This window comes from Lampris incognitus, chromosome 18 (genome assembly GCF_029633865.1).
Source record: "Lampris incognitus isolate fLamInc1 chromosome 18, fLamInc1.hap2, whole genome shotgun sequence".
Classification (NCBI taxonomy): domain Eukaryota; kingdom Metazoa; phylum Chordata; class Actinopteri; order Lampriformes; family Lampridae; genus Lampris; species Lampris incognitus.
Genome location: NC_079228.1, coordinates 21,605,788 through 21,618,864, shown reverse-complemented (window position 1 = coordinate 21,618,864; position 13,077 = coordinate 21,605,788). Strand labels below are relative to the sequence as shown.

Sequence of the window (13,077 nt, the reverse complement as noted above, 5' to 3'; positions counted from 1 at the left end):
TCTTGCAAACTACTGGCCCAATCAGCCTAAAAAAATGTGTGTGCAGTTATGACTGTATGATCAGGAACCTTTCATGGTTGCGGTGATTAAAAACTTTTGGATAACGTTTGTTCTCACTATTGCCATTCCCTCTCTTCGCTCTCTAGCTCGCTCAACCAATGCTGCTCTCTGTCACTGCACACATGCGCACGGTTGATTTAGACTCGAGCAGCAAAAGTGCCCATTATGTATTCAGGTATGAGTGTCGAAAATAAACGAGACGTCGATCATATTTCGCAAATCAGCAAATCATTTACTGCTGAACTCGGCACAGGAGAACTGGGGGAACACTGGATGAACCAAAAATAATTCGTTTCATTCACCTCGCCACCATGTTTGTTTATTTGACATCATGAGGGGGATTAGACACAGAGGTGCCGTAGACTCCAATGTTAAAACTCCGTTATGAAAATACAATTTCAAGAGTAAGATTAATCACACTCACAACCAGAAATCATCTCAGTAGCTACAATAAAACATCTCCCATGGCTGAGCGATGTTTTCTTACCGTTGTTTTATTGCTTTAGAATGAATGAAAGTCATTCAGCTACATTCATTATATATCATGCAGACCGTGACGTTAAAACACACAACGGCCCCTTTTCCCAGAAGGCAAGAAAAGAAAAAAGAAAAAAAGGCGGGGGGTGGTTTGTCGCCAAGTCTGAGCACCAGAGAAGGGGAGATATGCCTGGCGGAAATCTGCACTCTGCCGAGTGCACTCTTCTGGTTGTTTTGGTTTTGGCGCCATGTGGTGTGCATGTGCAATCTGGTTGCTGAGTGACACAAAGGAAGCTCTGATGGTGATGCTGCAATAGCTGCTATAGTGCACAGTGGTGTGCGTTGTGGTTGTTGAAGTTCAGCTGTCTTGTTGTTGCTCCAGTAGTGCATATAGCGCATTACTTTTTCCAATATTTTGTCCACTTGTTGATGATTGTCTTCACTGTGTTCCATGGATGAACAACAAAGGAGTAATTTGAATTTTAAACCAATTGTCGAAAAAAAATTAAAAAGAAATTTAATCACTGGGAGACTTATCTTTATATGGCCGGGTACTATTATCTAAAGCGGAAGGAATATCCAGATTCGGATATATTGCTTTGTCACTTGATGTAACACAGAATGTTATTAAGGACTTAGACAAGGTGCTTAACAATTTCATTTGGGGGAATAAGTCTCATTATTTTAAAAAAAAAAAGAAGTGCTTTGTAACACCAAAGACCATGGAGGTCTTGAAGTTCTAGATTTTAGCTCTCTTAATAATTCATTTAAAATTAAGTGGATTATTGAATACTTAAAAAACAAGGTTAATATTTGGAATATTTTCCCTAATTACCTGTTTTATCCAGTTGGTGGTATGAAATTTGCTAAACTTGTTGAAACGTTATCTATTGTTAGTGTTAGCGTCAGCACTGAGTGACGTTAAGGGACCAATCATGAATGAGCTAATTTTAAGGCCCGCCCCTAAAAGGGCCAGCATTGGGTAACGATTGGGGTTGAGAAGAGCGGAAATCCTTCACAGTAGGAATCTGTGCCCAAGAGGGCTGATGCAATGGAAAAGGATTCGTACCTGAGACTTTCATGGCACAGCGCAGTAAGGGCCCACAGTGGAAACGGTATTAAAGAATCCGCCGTGGCCAACATGATGTCAAATACTTTGAGGTATCTTGGCCTGTGCAATTTGAGTACTTTCTACTTGGTGCAAAACCTTGTGTTAAAATCCCTTTCTCCTCCCACTCCTTCCTGTGGTACCTTTGAATTCATTCTAGAGGTAGAATTCATTTTTATTCAATTTTTGTTTTTTAAAGCGCTCCCCTTGTTTCACAGCTTCTTTCAGCTAGTTGTTTTTTCTTCCTGATACTCATGTCATCAGACACACTCATTTACACACAGCCTATCGAATCAAATCTTCAGAATATGGAGCCCCGCCCACTCGTACCGCCAACCTTTGCGTGTACTTGTCACTCCAAAGGTCAGTTCATGACTTGACCGCTCCTGCCCAGTTCTTGAGACATTTGAGAACAATTACGGATAAATGTATAAAAAGCCCACAATATTAGTCAGATATATATATATAGACAAGAAAAGCCAAATATGATCACTCGTAATATGAACCTTGGCTGAGTCATCAGTAATAACATACCTTCCTCCATAGAGCGCACTACATACTTCACTACACTAGATGGCGATATGTACTTTTAATTATTAGGTTTGAAATCCAACCACGACGCCCAGAGACGAAAAAGAGATGATCCAGAGAGTCCGGACTTTTCCTGTTTTCGTCAGTGTGCTGGTTATTATTATTATTATTATTATAACACTTTTATTATAATAATAATAATAATTATTATTATTATTATTATAACACTTTTATTATAATAATAATTATTATTATTAATATTATTATTATTTTCACTGGGAGTAACGAAGAAGGACAGGATTAGGAACAATTATATTGGAGACAAAGCAAAAGAGGCAAGATTGAGATGGCTTGGACGTGTGGAGGAGAGATGCTGGGTATATTGGGAGAAGGATGCTGAATATGGAGCTGCCAGGGAAGAGGAAAAGAGGAAGGCCAAAGAGGAGGTTTATGGATGTGGTGAGGGAGGACATGCAGGTGGCTGGTGTGACAGAGGAAGATGCAGAAGACAGGAAGAAATGGAAACGGATGATCCGCTGTGGCGACGGGGTCAGCCGAATGTAGTAGTAGTAGTAGTAGTAGTAGTAGTAGTAGTAGTAGTAGTAGTAGTAGTAGTATAACACCGTTGTTGAAAGGCTGTGGGATCCTGCTGCCGAATCCAAACCATGGCCGAGGACATGACTCTGTTTTGGGGCTCCTGCTCTCCACCATGCTGGAGGGTCATGATCGCCCTGGAGAAGAACCTGCAGGGATACAACCAGAAACTCTTATCCTTTGATAAAATGGAGCACAAGTCCTAAGAGGCGTTAGATCCGAGGGGGCAGTTATGAGTGTGGAGGTACAGAAATGTCCACCACACTAATTTAAATAATAACCCTTAGCATTGGCACGCACATTTGCACTAACCGCTCATATTAACAATCTGTAATCCCAACGGAATAATCCTTTATTACCACCATGTTTCTAAATACTGAGCGGTTTCATGCATATCAGGTCTATCAACCCATCAGAAACAATGCATGATCCTGGAGGTATATTTGGAGGCATATGTCTGTCTGGCACAACACAGTTACACTCCATGTGTCCACACCCAGTTAAATCAAAAATGAAAATACTTGAATACATACAGTATGGATCAGAATTCCCCAGTTGTTGGGCTCCTGTTGCTGTGCCATCTAAGCAGGCAGCTTTTAGACCTAGTACACCTAATGAATATAGGATATAGGAATATAGGATAGTCTAAACATGTTTGACACATTTACACCAAACATGCCTGGTAATAAAGTTGGGTAATTAGAGTTGATGTCTTAGTAATATGTAAAACATTTGTTTCATTTACATTTCTTCGCATAATTGTTATTCTCACCTTGAATGTTGACTGTCTGATCCTTCAGCTTCCGGCTTTTAAACATAGAGACAACATATTGACTGAGTCTTATGCAGCACACAGCTACCTGGAGGTAATCTATACAGTCCTTTTTCAGTCACACTCACATCCAGTCCAAAAAAAAACAAAAAACAAAATATTAAGTGATCAAATGACTAAATTACTTGTAGATGCCAAAAGGATTTCAACCTCTGTAAATAACAAACAGAATGAGTGTGCCTTTTGAAAGTGTAATACATTTTGTTCTTCCATACAACTAGAAGAGTCATGTACAGCTGTGTGTGCACATTGTTTTGCAGAAAATTAGTTTTATATCAAAAGTGAGCACACATTTGATTCATTTTATGACTATGTGTGTTTGTGTGTTTATAATGGCAGAGTCGGTTTAAGTCTCAAGGAAGCAAGTTGGTTCCCGACAATCCAGCAGAACAAGCACTGATGTGTCAACGCATGTTTGAGGGTCTCCCATTCTATGATAAACTTGGTAAGGAACACACACACACACACACACACACACACACACACACACACACACACACACACACACACACACACACACACACACACACACACACAGCAGGTTTGGAGGTTGATGAGCTGTTTAGGGAGGCCACCTAGTGGTCAAACCCTCTCTCATATTTACAGTGCACCCGAAAAGTATTCACACCCTTTCACTTTCCCCACATGTTGTTATGTTACAGCCTTATTCCAAAATGGATTAAATTCCTTTTTTTTCTCATCAATCTACGCACAATACCCCATAATGACAAAGTGAAAATGTTTTGTAGAAATTTTTGCAAATTTATTAAAAATAAAAAACTGAAATATTGCATGTACATAAGTAGTCACACCCTTTGCTATGACACTCAAAATTGAGCTCAGGTTCATCCTGTTTCCACATCTTGACTGGAGTCCACCTGTAGTAAATTCAATTGATCGGACATGATTTGGAAAGGCACACACCTGTCTATATAAGGTCCCACTGCTGACAGTGCATGTCAGAGCAGAAACCAAGCCATGAAATCAAAGGGATTGTTTGTGGACCTCCGAGACAGGATTGTATCGAGGCACAGATCTGGGGAAGGGTACAAAAAAAATGTCTACAGCTTTGAAGGTCCCAAAGAGCACAGTGGTCTCCATCATTCATAAAGGGAAGAAGTTTGGATCCACCAGGACTCTTCCTAGAGCTGGCCGCCCAGCCAAACTGAGCAATCGGGGGAGAAGGGCCTTGGTCAGGGAGGTGACCAAGAACCCGATGGTCACTCTGACAGAGCTCCAGCGTTCCTCTGTGGAGATGGGAGAACCTTCCAGAAGGACAACCATCTCTGCAGCACTCCACCAATCAGGCCTTTATGGTAGAGTGGCCAGACGGAAGCCTCTGCTCAATAAAAGGCACATGACAGCCCACTTGGAGTTTGCCAGAAAGCACCTAAAGGACTCTCAGACCATGAGAAACAAGATTCTCTGGTCTGATGAAACCAAGATTGAACTCGTTGGCCTGAATGCCAAACGTCACGTCTGGAGGAAACCAGGCATCTCCCATCAGCCTGGTAATACCATCCCTACAGTGAAGCATGGTGGTGGCAGCATCATGCTGTGGGGATGGTTTTCAGCCAGGAACTGGGAGACTAGTCAGGATCGAAGGAAAGATGAATGGAGCAAAGTACAGAGAGATCCTTGCTCAGGACGTCAGACTGGGGCGAAGGTTTACCTTTCAACACGACAACGACCCTAAGCACACAGCCAAGACAGTGAAGGAGTGGCTTCGGGACAAGTCTGTGAATGTCCTTGAGTGGCCCAGCCAGAGCCCAGACTTGAACCCCATTGAACATCTCTGGAAAGACCTGAAAATAGCTGTGCAGCGACGCTCCCCATCTAACCTTACAGAGCTTGAGAGGATCTGCAGAGGAGAATGGGAGAAATACCCCAAATATAGGTGTGCCAAGCTTGTAGCTTCATACCCAAGAAGACTTGAGGCTGTAATCACTGCCAAGGGTGCCTCAACCAAGTACTGAGTAAAGGGTGTGAATACTTATGTACATGCAATATTTCAGTTTTTTATTTTTAATAAATTTGCACAAATTTCTACAAAACCTTTTTCGCTTTGTCATTATGGGGTATTGTGTGTAGATTGATGAGAGAAAAAAAGGAATTTAATCCATTTTGGAATAAGGCTGTAACATAACAAAATGTGGGGAAAGTAAAGGGGTGTGAATACTTTCCGGATGCACTGTATGTGTATCAACCTGCTTCAAAGACAAGTATTGAAAGCTAGTTAGCATAAGCAATACACAAATACATAACTTTATGATATTACACAGTTGGCAGTAGTTTTGTATAGGAGGTTGTAGCCATCCTTGTTAAAGAAAGAGACCACACACACACACACACACACACACACACACACACACACACACACACACATACACACGTACACACACACAAACACACACACAAATTAAGTCCAGTGTGCTTAATGTGCTGATAGTCTTTTTTACTGTAGTGGGTCTCCATCTCCCCAGATTCTGTCATCTACTATGAGTGGTTTGTCCCTGAGGAAGAGAGACACGACTCCGCTATGAAGAGGAATAAATAAGCACTGGTCAGTGAACTCAAGCTCTGGGAGGGATACCTGGAGAAGATGTCATATGCAAGCAACCACACACACACACACACACACACACACACACACACACACACATTAATTTTATCTATATCCATTGTGTGTGTGTGTGTGTGTGTGTGTGTGTGTGCGTGCGTGCGTGCGTGCGTGCGTGCGTGCGTGCGTGCACGCACACACATTTGTATACGTACATATATCTTCTGTCTTTATTTTAGTTGGGGTCCAGCTCTTATCTTGCAGGCACAGCCTTCTCATTGGCAGATGTGACTGTCTTTCCAACAATTGCTGCACTTCTCCGGTTTGGGTAAGTGAGTGTTTAAAGTCAGTATCACTCCCGTCAAATCAACATAACAATTTGAAGGTGAGCGAGTTATTAAATCTATCACAAGGATCTTCTGGCAGTTTTCTGATGTCTTTACCTCTCTTTTCTGCAGGTTATCTGCAGAGCGCTACCCTAAACTGGCCGAGTATTATGCTCTGCTGAAGGACCGGCCCAGTGTCAAGACCAGCTGGCCCCCACACTGGCTGGAGAACCCGCAGGGCCAACACACACTGAAAGACCTCTGAGAGTCACACTCTTTCAGTTACACATTAGATGTTGGAGACGGGGGTGTTCAGCTGAGGGCAAACTCATCTCCGGCACACTTGGATACACACACACACGCACACACACACACACACACACACACACACACACACACACACACACACACACACACACACACACACACACACACACACACACACACACACACACACACACACACACTGTAGTTTACACACACATGGGGGGGTGTGCTGATTTATGTGTGAGATCTGCATTTCATTTTTACTTTTAGTTTGTTTAGAAAATGTATGACATAGATTTTTTTTGCAATGTTGAAAATAAAAAAATTAACAATTGTGCCAGGCATAACCCCCGCCTCCTCCGAACTTTGTTTACTACCGATCTTCTGAACAGTGCATTTCTCACAATAGCAATGGATAGGAATGTGTCTTTAAAATAGAAAGTGGAAAATTTTGTTGTCAATTTGAAGTAAATCGTACCATGACCTTGACTCAGTTACTTGTAAATTATAATCCCGTCATCAAAGGATCATTTCCCATGTGCCCTGGTAATTTTGTGTGGTTTACTGCTGCTGTTTTCCCAATGAGACAAGACAAGCTGCACCAGAATCACTTCCCCTCAAGGCGGGGTAAAAATATATAACTGAAAACTGTTTATAGGTGCCAGTATGTTCAAAGGACACATGTGGATGGTGAATATTAAGTTCCCATTCATTCCTATAAAACTTTTGGAATATTTTGCTTTCATTTTTGCAAATAATAATGAAAAAAAATAACGTCAATTAATGCCAATTATATTCCTTTTGCATAAGTTAGATAAGGGCGTTTGTAATGCTGGGCACTGCCCTGACAGTCTTAGTTTTATTCGTTTTTGCAGTGCTATCTTTTGGTTTAACCACCGCTCCAAGTGTTTCCAGAGGGGTTATTAAAATGTATGTATCATGGCCATTGATGGGATAATAAGCCACCAACACGTTCTCTCTGGTGTCTGCTATTCTCAACTAGCTACTGTAAAGACGAATGTGCCAAGGGGAGTAGACTTCACCCTCTCCTTTGAATAATGAATATGAATAAGTTACTAGGGGACTGAGGGCATAACAGAAATCGCATGTGCATCATATGATGACGATGGTATGAAGCCCTCTTTTGAATGCTATTTATCGAATCATTATTACTCAACAGTAAGACTGCGCCTCTGTTGACACTGTTTTCAATTATTATCATTTTAACAGTTTGCATGACAGAAATAAACATCCTCCTAGCTGTTTTATCTTGCACACAGTCAATTTGTTTTTTGTTTTTTTATTCACTCATGGGCATATTTTGCAGCACTGTCTCATCCTTTACGTACACATCAAATGCCACAGACCTTACAAAGTTTGAACAGAAAGTGGGAGCATCAGCTTCATTTGCCATACAGCAAGCAGATACTCTTGATTTACTGTGGAGTCACCCCACCATGGAGGCGAACAAGACACCCTCGCCCCGTTGTCATGTCCTTGAACTGTGTTGTGGGTGGGACTGTAGTGAAGCGATCCGGATGCTAACGCCGCACGCAAGCGTGCTATAAAAGTCAGAGAACTACTCTTCCCCCCCCCCCCCTTACATTCCCACCGCGTATGTCACTCTCGCTTCGGAGCTTCCGGGGGTTCTGAGGTCCGATCTCGAAACCATGGCCGAGGACATGACTCTGTTTTGGGGCTCCGGCTCTCCGCCGTGCTGGAGGGTCATGATCGCCCTGGAGGAGAAGAACCTGCAGGGTTACAACCAGAAACTACTTTCCTTCGACAAAGCTGAGCACAAATCCCCGGAGGTGTTAGCCATAAACCCGAGGGCTCAGGTGAGTTTTCGATTTGTTGCACAGTTTATTTTTGTGACGAAAACTTAAAAGTAGCACACTGTGTGCATGGTCTCAACGCAGTCGACCTGCACTGACGTCAGCGAAGGCTTTTCTCTTAACGTGACATTTTATTTAAAAAGTTGATCTGTGAAGTGATACGAAGCCTCTTGTATTTACTTTCGTTATTTCCTCCTTTCCTCCTGCGAAGCTGCCGACTTTCAAACACGGCAACAACATACTGAACGAGTCCTACGCAGCCTGCTTGTACCTGGAGGTGAGAGGATGAGTCGTATGAAGTTCCCACAGTGGCGTCTGCAAGAGATTTACAAGTTTTTGGGGTTTTTTTGGAGGGGGGGCAAATAGGTGCAAGCTAATTTTTTTGGGGGGGGGCACTCAGATTGTTCTTAAGACTTGAAGTATATCCTTTTCAATTGCAGTTTATGTAGTTGTGCAATCAAAATTCCTTTGTGTTATTTTCTTGTATTTATGTATTGTCTAGGGTTTATCGTTTACCTGTGGTTCTTATCTTTTATGGCTTTATTCTTTCTTCTCTTTTTTTTTGTTTTTTTGTTTTTTTTACCTTGTCTTTGTTTATGGACCCTGAGTCTGCAATAAAGTTTTGAATTGAAAATGATGAGTAGACATACTATGGTAAATTATGGGAAATGGCCGTTTGCATATACTCAGAACGTGTTTGAAGTAGGCCTAATAGGGAGTTGAAAATATCATGCTCTATATGGTAGTTACAGTACTTGCAGACAGCCCTATGGTGGAGAAATGAAATATCTGGAAACAAGCTAAGGGGCTATAATTGCAAGGTCTCTTGTCAGAATTGCAGGGATGCTGATCTGAGATCAATATTAGATTATCATACCGCTACACAAAATGAACAGGTTTTTATTTTTTATTTTGGTGGGGTGGCAACAGGAGTGCCACGTATTTATTGAAGGTGGCCTCAGCCACTGCTTATATCTGCCCTCATTAGGAATTGGGGTCTATGCACATTGTCAGTAATTCAGTCTGTGAAGGGTTTTGTCCTCGCTCCATAGCTCAAGTGCCATGGGCTATGAAGTGAGGTACAAATCTCATGATTATCACAGGGGGGTTGGTGAGTTTGCCTTTGGTTCAAGATGTACCATGTGCTTATTATGAGCAGCTCTGAATGATGTTTGTACTTTGGTGAATGAATACAATGTGTATGATGTTGTGGATGTGATATTAATATGAGGTTTGTACTTTCTCTCATTTCTAACACTAGAGTCAGTTTGAGTCCCAGGGAAACAAGTTGATCCCTGAGAGCCCAGCAGAACAAGCACTCATGTATCAGCGCATGTTTGAGGGTCTGACACTTTATCAGAAGAAGGGTATGTAACACACCTCCTAAAAGAAAACCCTCATATGTCCATTTTTCTTTGATGCATCAACCCTGGCTGCAAGGTTGCACAGTGGTTAGAGAGTCGCTGTGCTGGCCACTGGACGCGTGTTCAAATTAACACCTGCATAATAAAAAGATTTGATTTCACTAACTGCTGACCACTACTACTGCAGTAAAATGTCCAGCAAGGCCAATAAAGCCTCTGTCCTAAGTTAATACTTGTGTTATTGTGTGAGTGCGAACTGAGGTGTTTTATGCTTTTCATTTACAAGTCTAGGTTTTAGACTTTGAACCGCACCCTTGCTGCGTCATACACTTAATATGCAATTTTAAACCCTTGAGACAACCCAGGCTGTCTTGGGGGCACATCTCAGTATGAACCTAATTTGACTTGTTCTCTCAAGAGTGCAATTAAGTTAATTGTTCAAAACACATACACAGCAGCAGTAATGAGAGATCCTTTCACATAATCATACTAATGAGGCAGCACAGTGGCCCAGTGGTTAATGCTGTCGCCTCACAGCAAGAAGGTCCTGGGTTTGAACCCCGGGGTTGTCCAACCTTGGGGGGGGTCATCCCAGGTCATCCTCTGTGTGGAGTTTGCATGTTCTCCCAGTGTCTGTGGTGGGTTTTCTCCGGGTGCTCTGGTTTCCCCCACCATCAAAAAGACATGCATGTTAGGGTTAATACTCCTGTCTGTGCCCTTGACCAAGGCAATGGGAAAAGAACTGGAGTTGGTCCCCAGACGCAGCATGAAGGTGGCAGCCCACTTCTCCTAGCTACACAGATCACAGCTTGGGTGCAGTAACTGAATTTCCCCAAGGGGACTAATAAAGGAAATTTAATCAAGAATCAAGGCATGGCCATACATTATGACACTTATGCTGGCCTTAAAATGTACTAAGTCATGCCAAAACCTTATGTTTGATTACCCGCAAGACTCACATGATGGGACTCGCTTAGACCAACCTGCATGTGTTGTGCCTGCCAGACTAGCATCATGAGATATGGGTACTTGATCTACATGGGGTGATAACAGGATAGAGAGCCATTCTAAAGCCTCTTTCCTGAATGTAACATAGTTTCATTATCAGCACCAAACTTCGCAGAAGAGAAATGCTGCTTGCCCAGGGTGCATAAATTGTTACCACAGCTGTCCAAACTCAGTTTGGGACACTTTCCTTTCTCCCTTTTGAAATTGCTCTTGTGTAATAGATTTCAGCTGGTCTCTCCCTTTCTCATTATGAAAGCAGGTGCCATTATGTCCTCAGTATGAAGTGCTATAAGTCAAACTGATGGGCCTTTTCATGCCCCACCTTCCCTGTGAGAGTTGCTGTAGTGACTCCGTGTGTGTTGGCCTTTCCCAGGTGATGTTATCTACTACAACTGGAGGGTGCCAGAAGGAGAGCGACATGATTCTGCTGTGAAAAGAAACAGAGAGGCTTTAATCACCGAACTCAAGCTGTGGGAGGGTTACCTGGAGAAGGTATACATAGACACGCATGGAGACGGGAACACACACTAATGAATGAAACCAAATATAGTTTCATGTGCCTTAGAATTTGCCCCTTGTAATTTCACCTGCAAATTGACCAAAAGACACATATAAGCTCAAAGTTTAACTAACATCCTTTTCTGTTTTCCAGCTGGGGCAGGGTTCATTCTTGGCGGGGAAGACCTTCTCCTTGGCTGACGTGGTTGTTTTTCCGAATGTTGCCTATCTCTTCCGCTTTGGGTAGGTGGGCTGATTAGGTGATAAATACATTTTAAAGAATTGTATATTAGGCAGCATAGTGGTGCAGTGGTTAGTATGGTCGCCTCACAGCAAGAAGGTCCTGGGCTCGAGCCCCGAGGTAGTCCAACCTTGGGGGTCGTCCTCTGTGTGGAGTTAGCATGTTCTCCCCATGATTGCGTGGGTTTCCTCTGGGTACTCCAGTTTCCTCCCACAGTCCAAAGACATGCAGGTCAGGCAAATCGGCCGTACTAAATTGTCCCTAGGTGTGTGTGTGTGTGTGTGTGTGTGTGTGTGTGTGTGTGTGTGTTGGCCCTGTGATGGTCTGGCGGCTTGTCCAGGGTGTCTCCCCACCTGCCACCCAGTGACTGCTGGGATAGGCTCCAGCAACCCACGACCCTAATTAGGATAAGCAGCTTGACTAATGGATGGAATTGTATATTAATGAAGAAGTGGACATGTACAAGGCTTAGGTGAGGGGTGTGTATGACTTCCGCAGGCTGCATGGCCAAATGAAACAATGACGGAATGCAATGTGTAATTTGTGCGATGTGAAGTAATGATATCCTCCTCTATCCTCCCTGCAGGTTATCTGCAGAGCGCTACCCTAAACTGGCAGAGTATTACGCTCTGTTGAAGGACAGGCCCAGTGTCAAGGCCAGCTGGCCCCCACACTGGCTCGAGAACCCGCAGGGCCAAGACACACTGAAAGACCTCTGATAAGCATACACCTAGACACAGTAAGTGTTCTTGGAGTGTATGCTCAATCAGAGACACAAACCATCATGTCCTTAAATGATATAATGCCTTGTACTGCACTGCTATAACTAGCCACTTTGTTTGCTAAGCTCCTACTGTGCTTCACGCTGCTGTTGCGATTTGCAAGATAGAAATGGTGCTCTGTTGCAATACAAATGAAAGCAATAAAAATAAATCATGAATGTGCATTGTGCTTGCATTCTTAATGTAAAGCTCAGTATACCACTGTTTTACCCTGATGGATTAGACAGTAACATAACTTTATAGATGTTTATTTGTAACTTTGTTTTGAAAGGCACTATATAAATAAAATTGTTTATTGTTATTATTATCATTAATATTTTTATTTATTATTATTATTATTATTATTATTATCGTTATTATTTATGTCTGTTGAGTCGCAGACATCTCTTCCAGTCCTGCACCGGCATGATTTCTACAGCAGAGGTCACAAAAGTGTCCCAAGTGTCTACAGGCCTGGAAAAAAGACCTAATCTCTCTTAAAATATGAAATGCCAGTTTGGCCCACGCCTGGCAGTGGCTTTGTGGATGAACTAGTATTATATTTATTTTTAGATTTCTGAAAAGCTCAACTATAAGAAATATATAAAGGATTTA

General features: G+C 42.4%; 1 protein-coding gene and 1 pseudogene across 1 annotated transcript; both read left to right on the top strand.

Moving 5' to 3' along the window:
* Positions 1-2,841: 2,841 nt before the first annotated feature.
* Positions 2,842-6,753, top strand: LOC130128950 (glutathione S-transferase A-like; annotated as a pseudogene).
* A 1,606-nt stretch (positions 6,754-8,359) lies between these two features.
* On the top strand, positions 8,360-12,791 carry LOC130128266 (glutathione S-transferase A-like). The gene is made up of 6 exons (XM_056297899.1): positions 8,360-8,593; positions 8,802-8,867; positions 9,852-9,957; positions 11,336-11,454; positions 11,615-11,703; positions 12,288-12,791. Exons 1-6 carry the CDS (start codon positions 8,426-8,428, stop codon positions 12,418-12,420), a joined length of 681 nt encoding a protein of 226 aa, XP_056153874.1. The 5' UTR covers positions 8,360-8,425; the 3' UTR covers positions 12,421-12,791.
* Positions 12,792-13,077: the final 286 nt, after the last annotated feature.

Coding starts and splice junctions, on each gene's coding strand:
- LOC130128266 (XM_056297899.1), top strand. CDS start 8,426: ATGGCCGAGGACATGACTCTGTTTTGGGGCTCCGGCTCTCCGCCGTGC. Junction 8,594..8,801: donor CCATAAACCCGAGGGCTCAG/GTGAGTTTTCGA, acceptor CCTCCTGCGAAG/CTGCCGACTTTCAAACACGG. Junction 11,704..12,287: donor GCCTATCTCTTCCGCTTTGG/GTAGGTGGGCTG, acceptor TCCTCCCTGCAG/GTTATCTGCAGAGCGCTACC.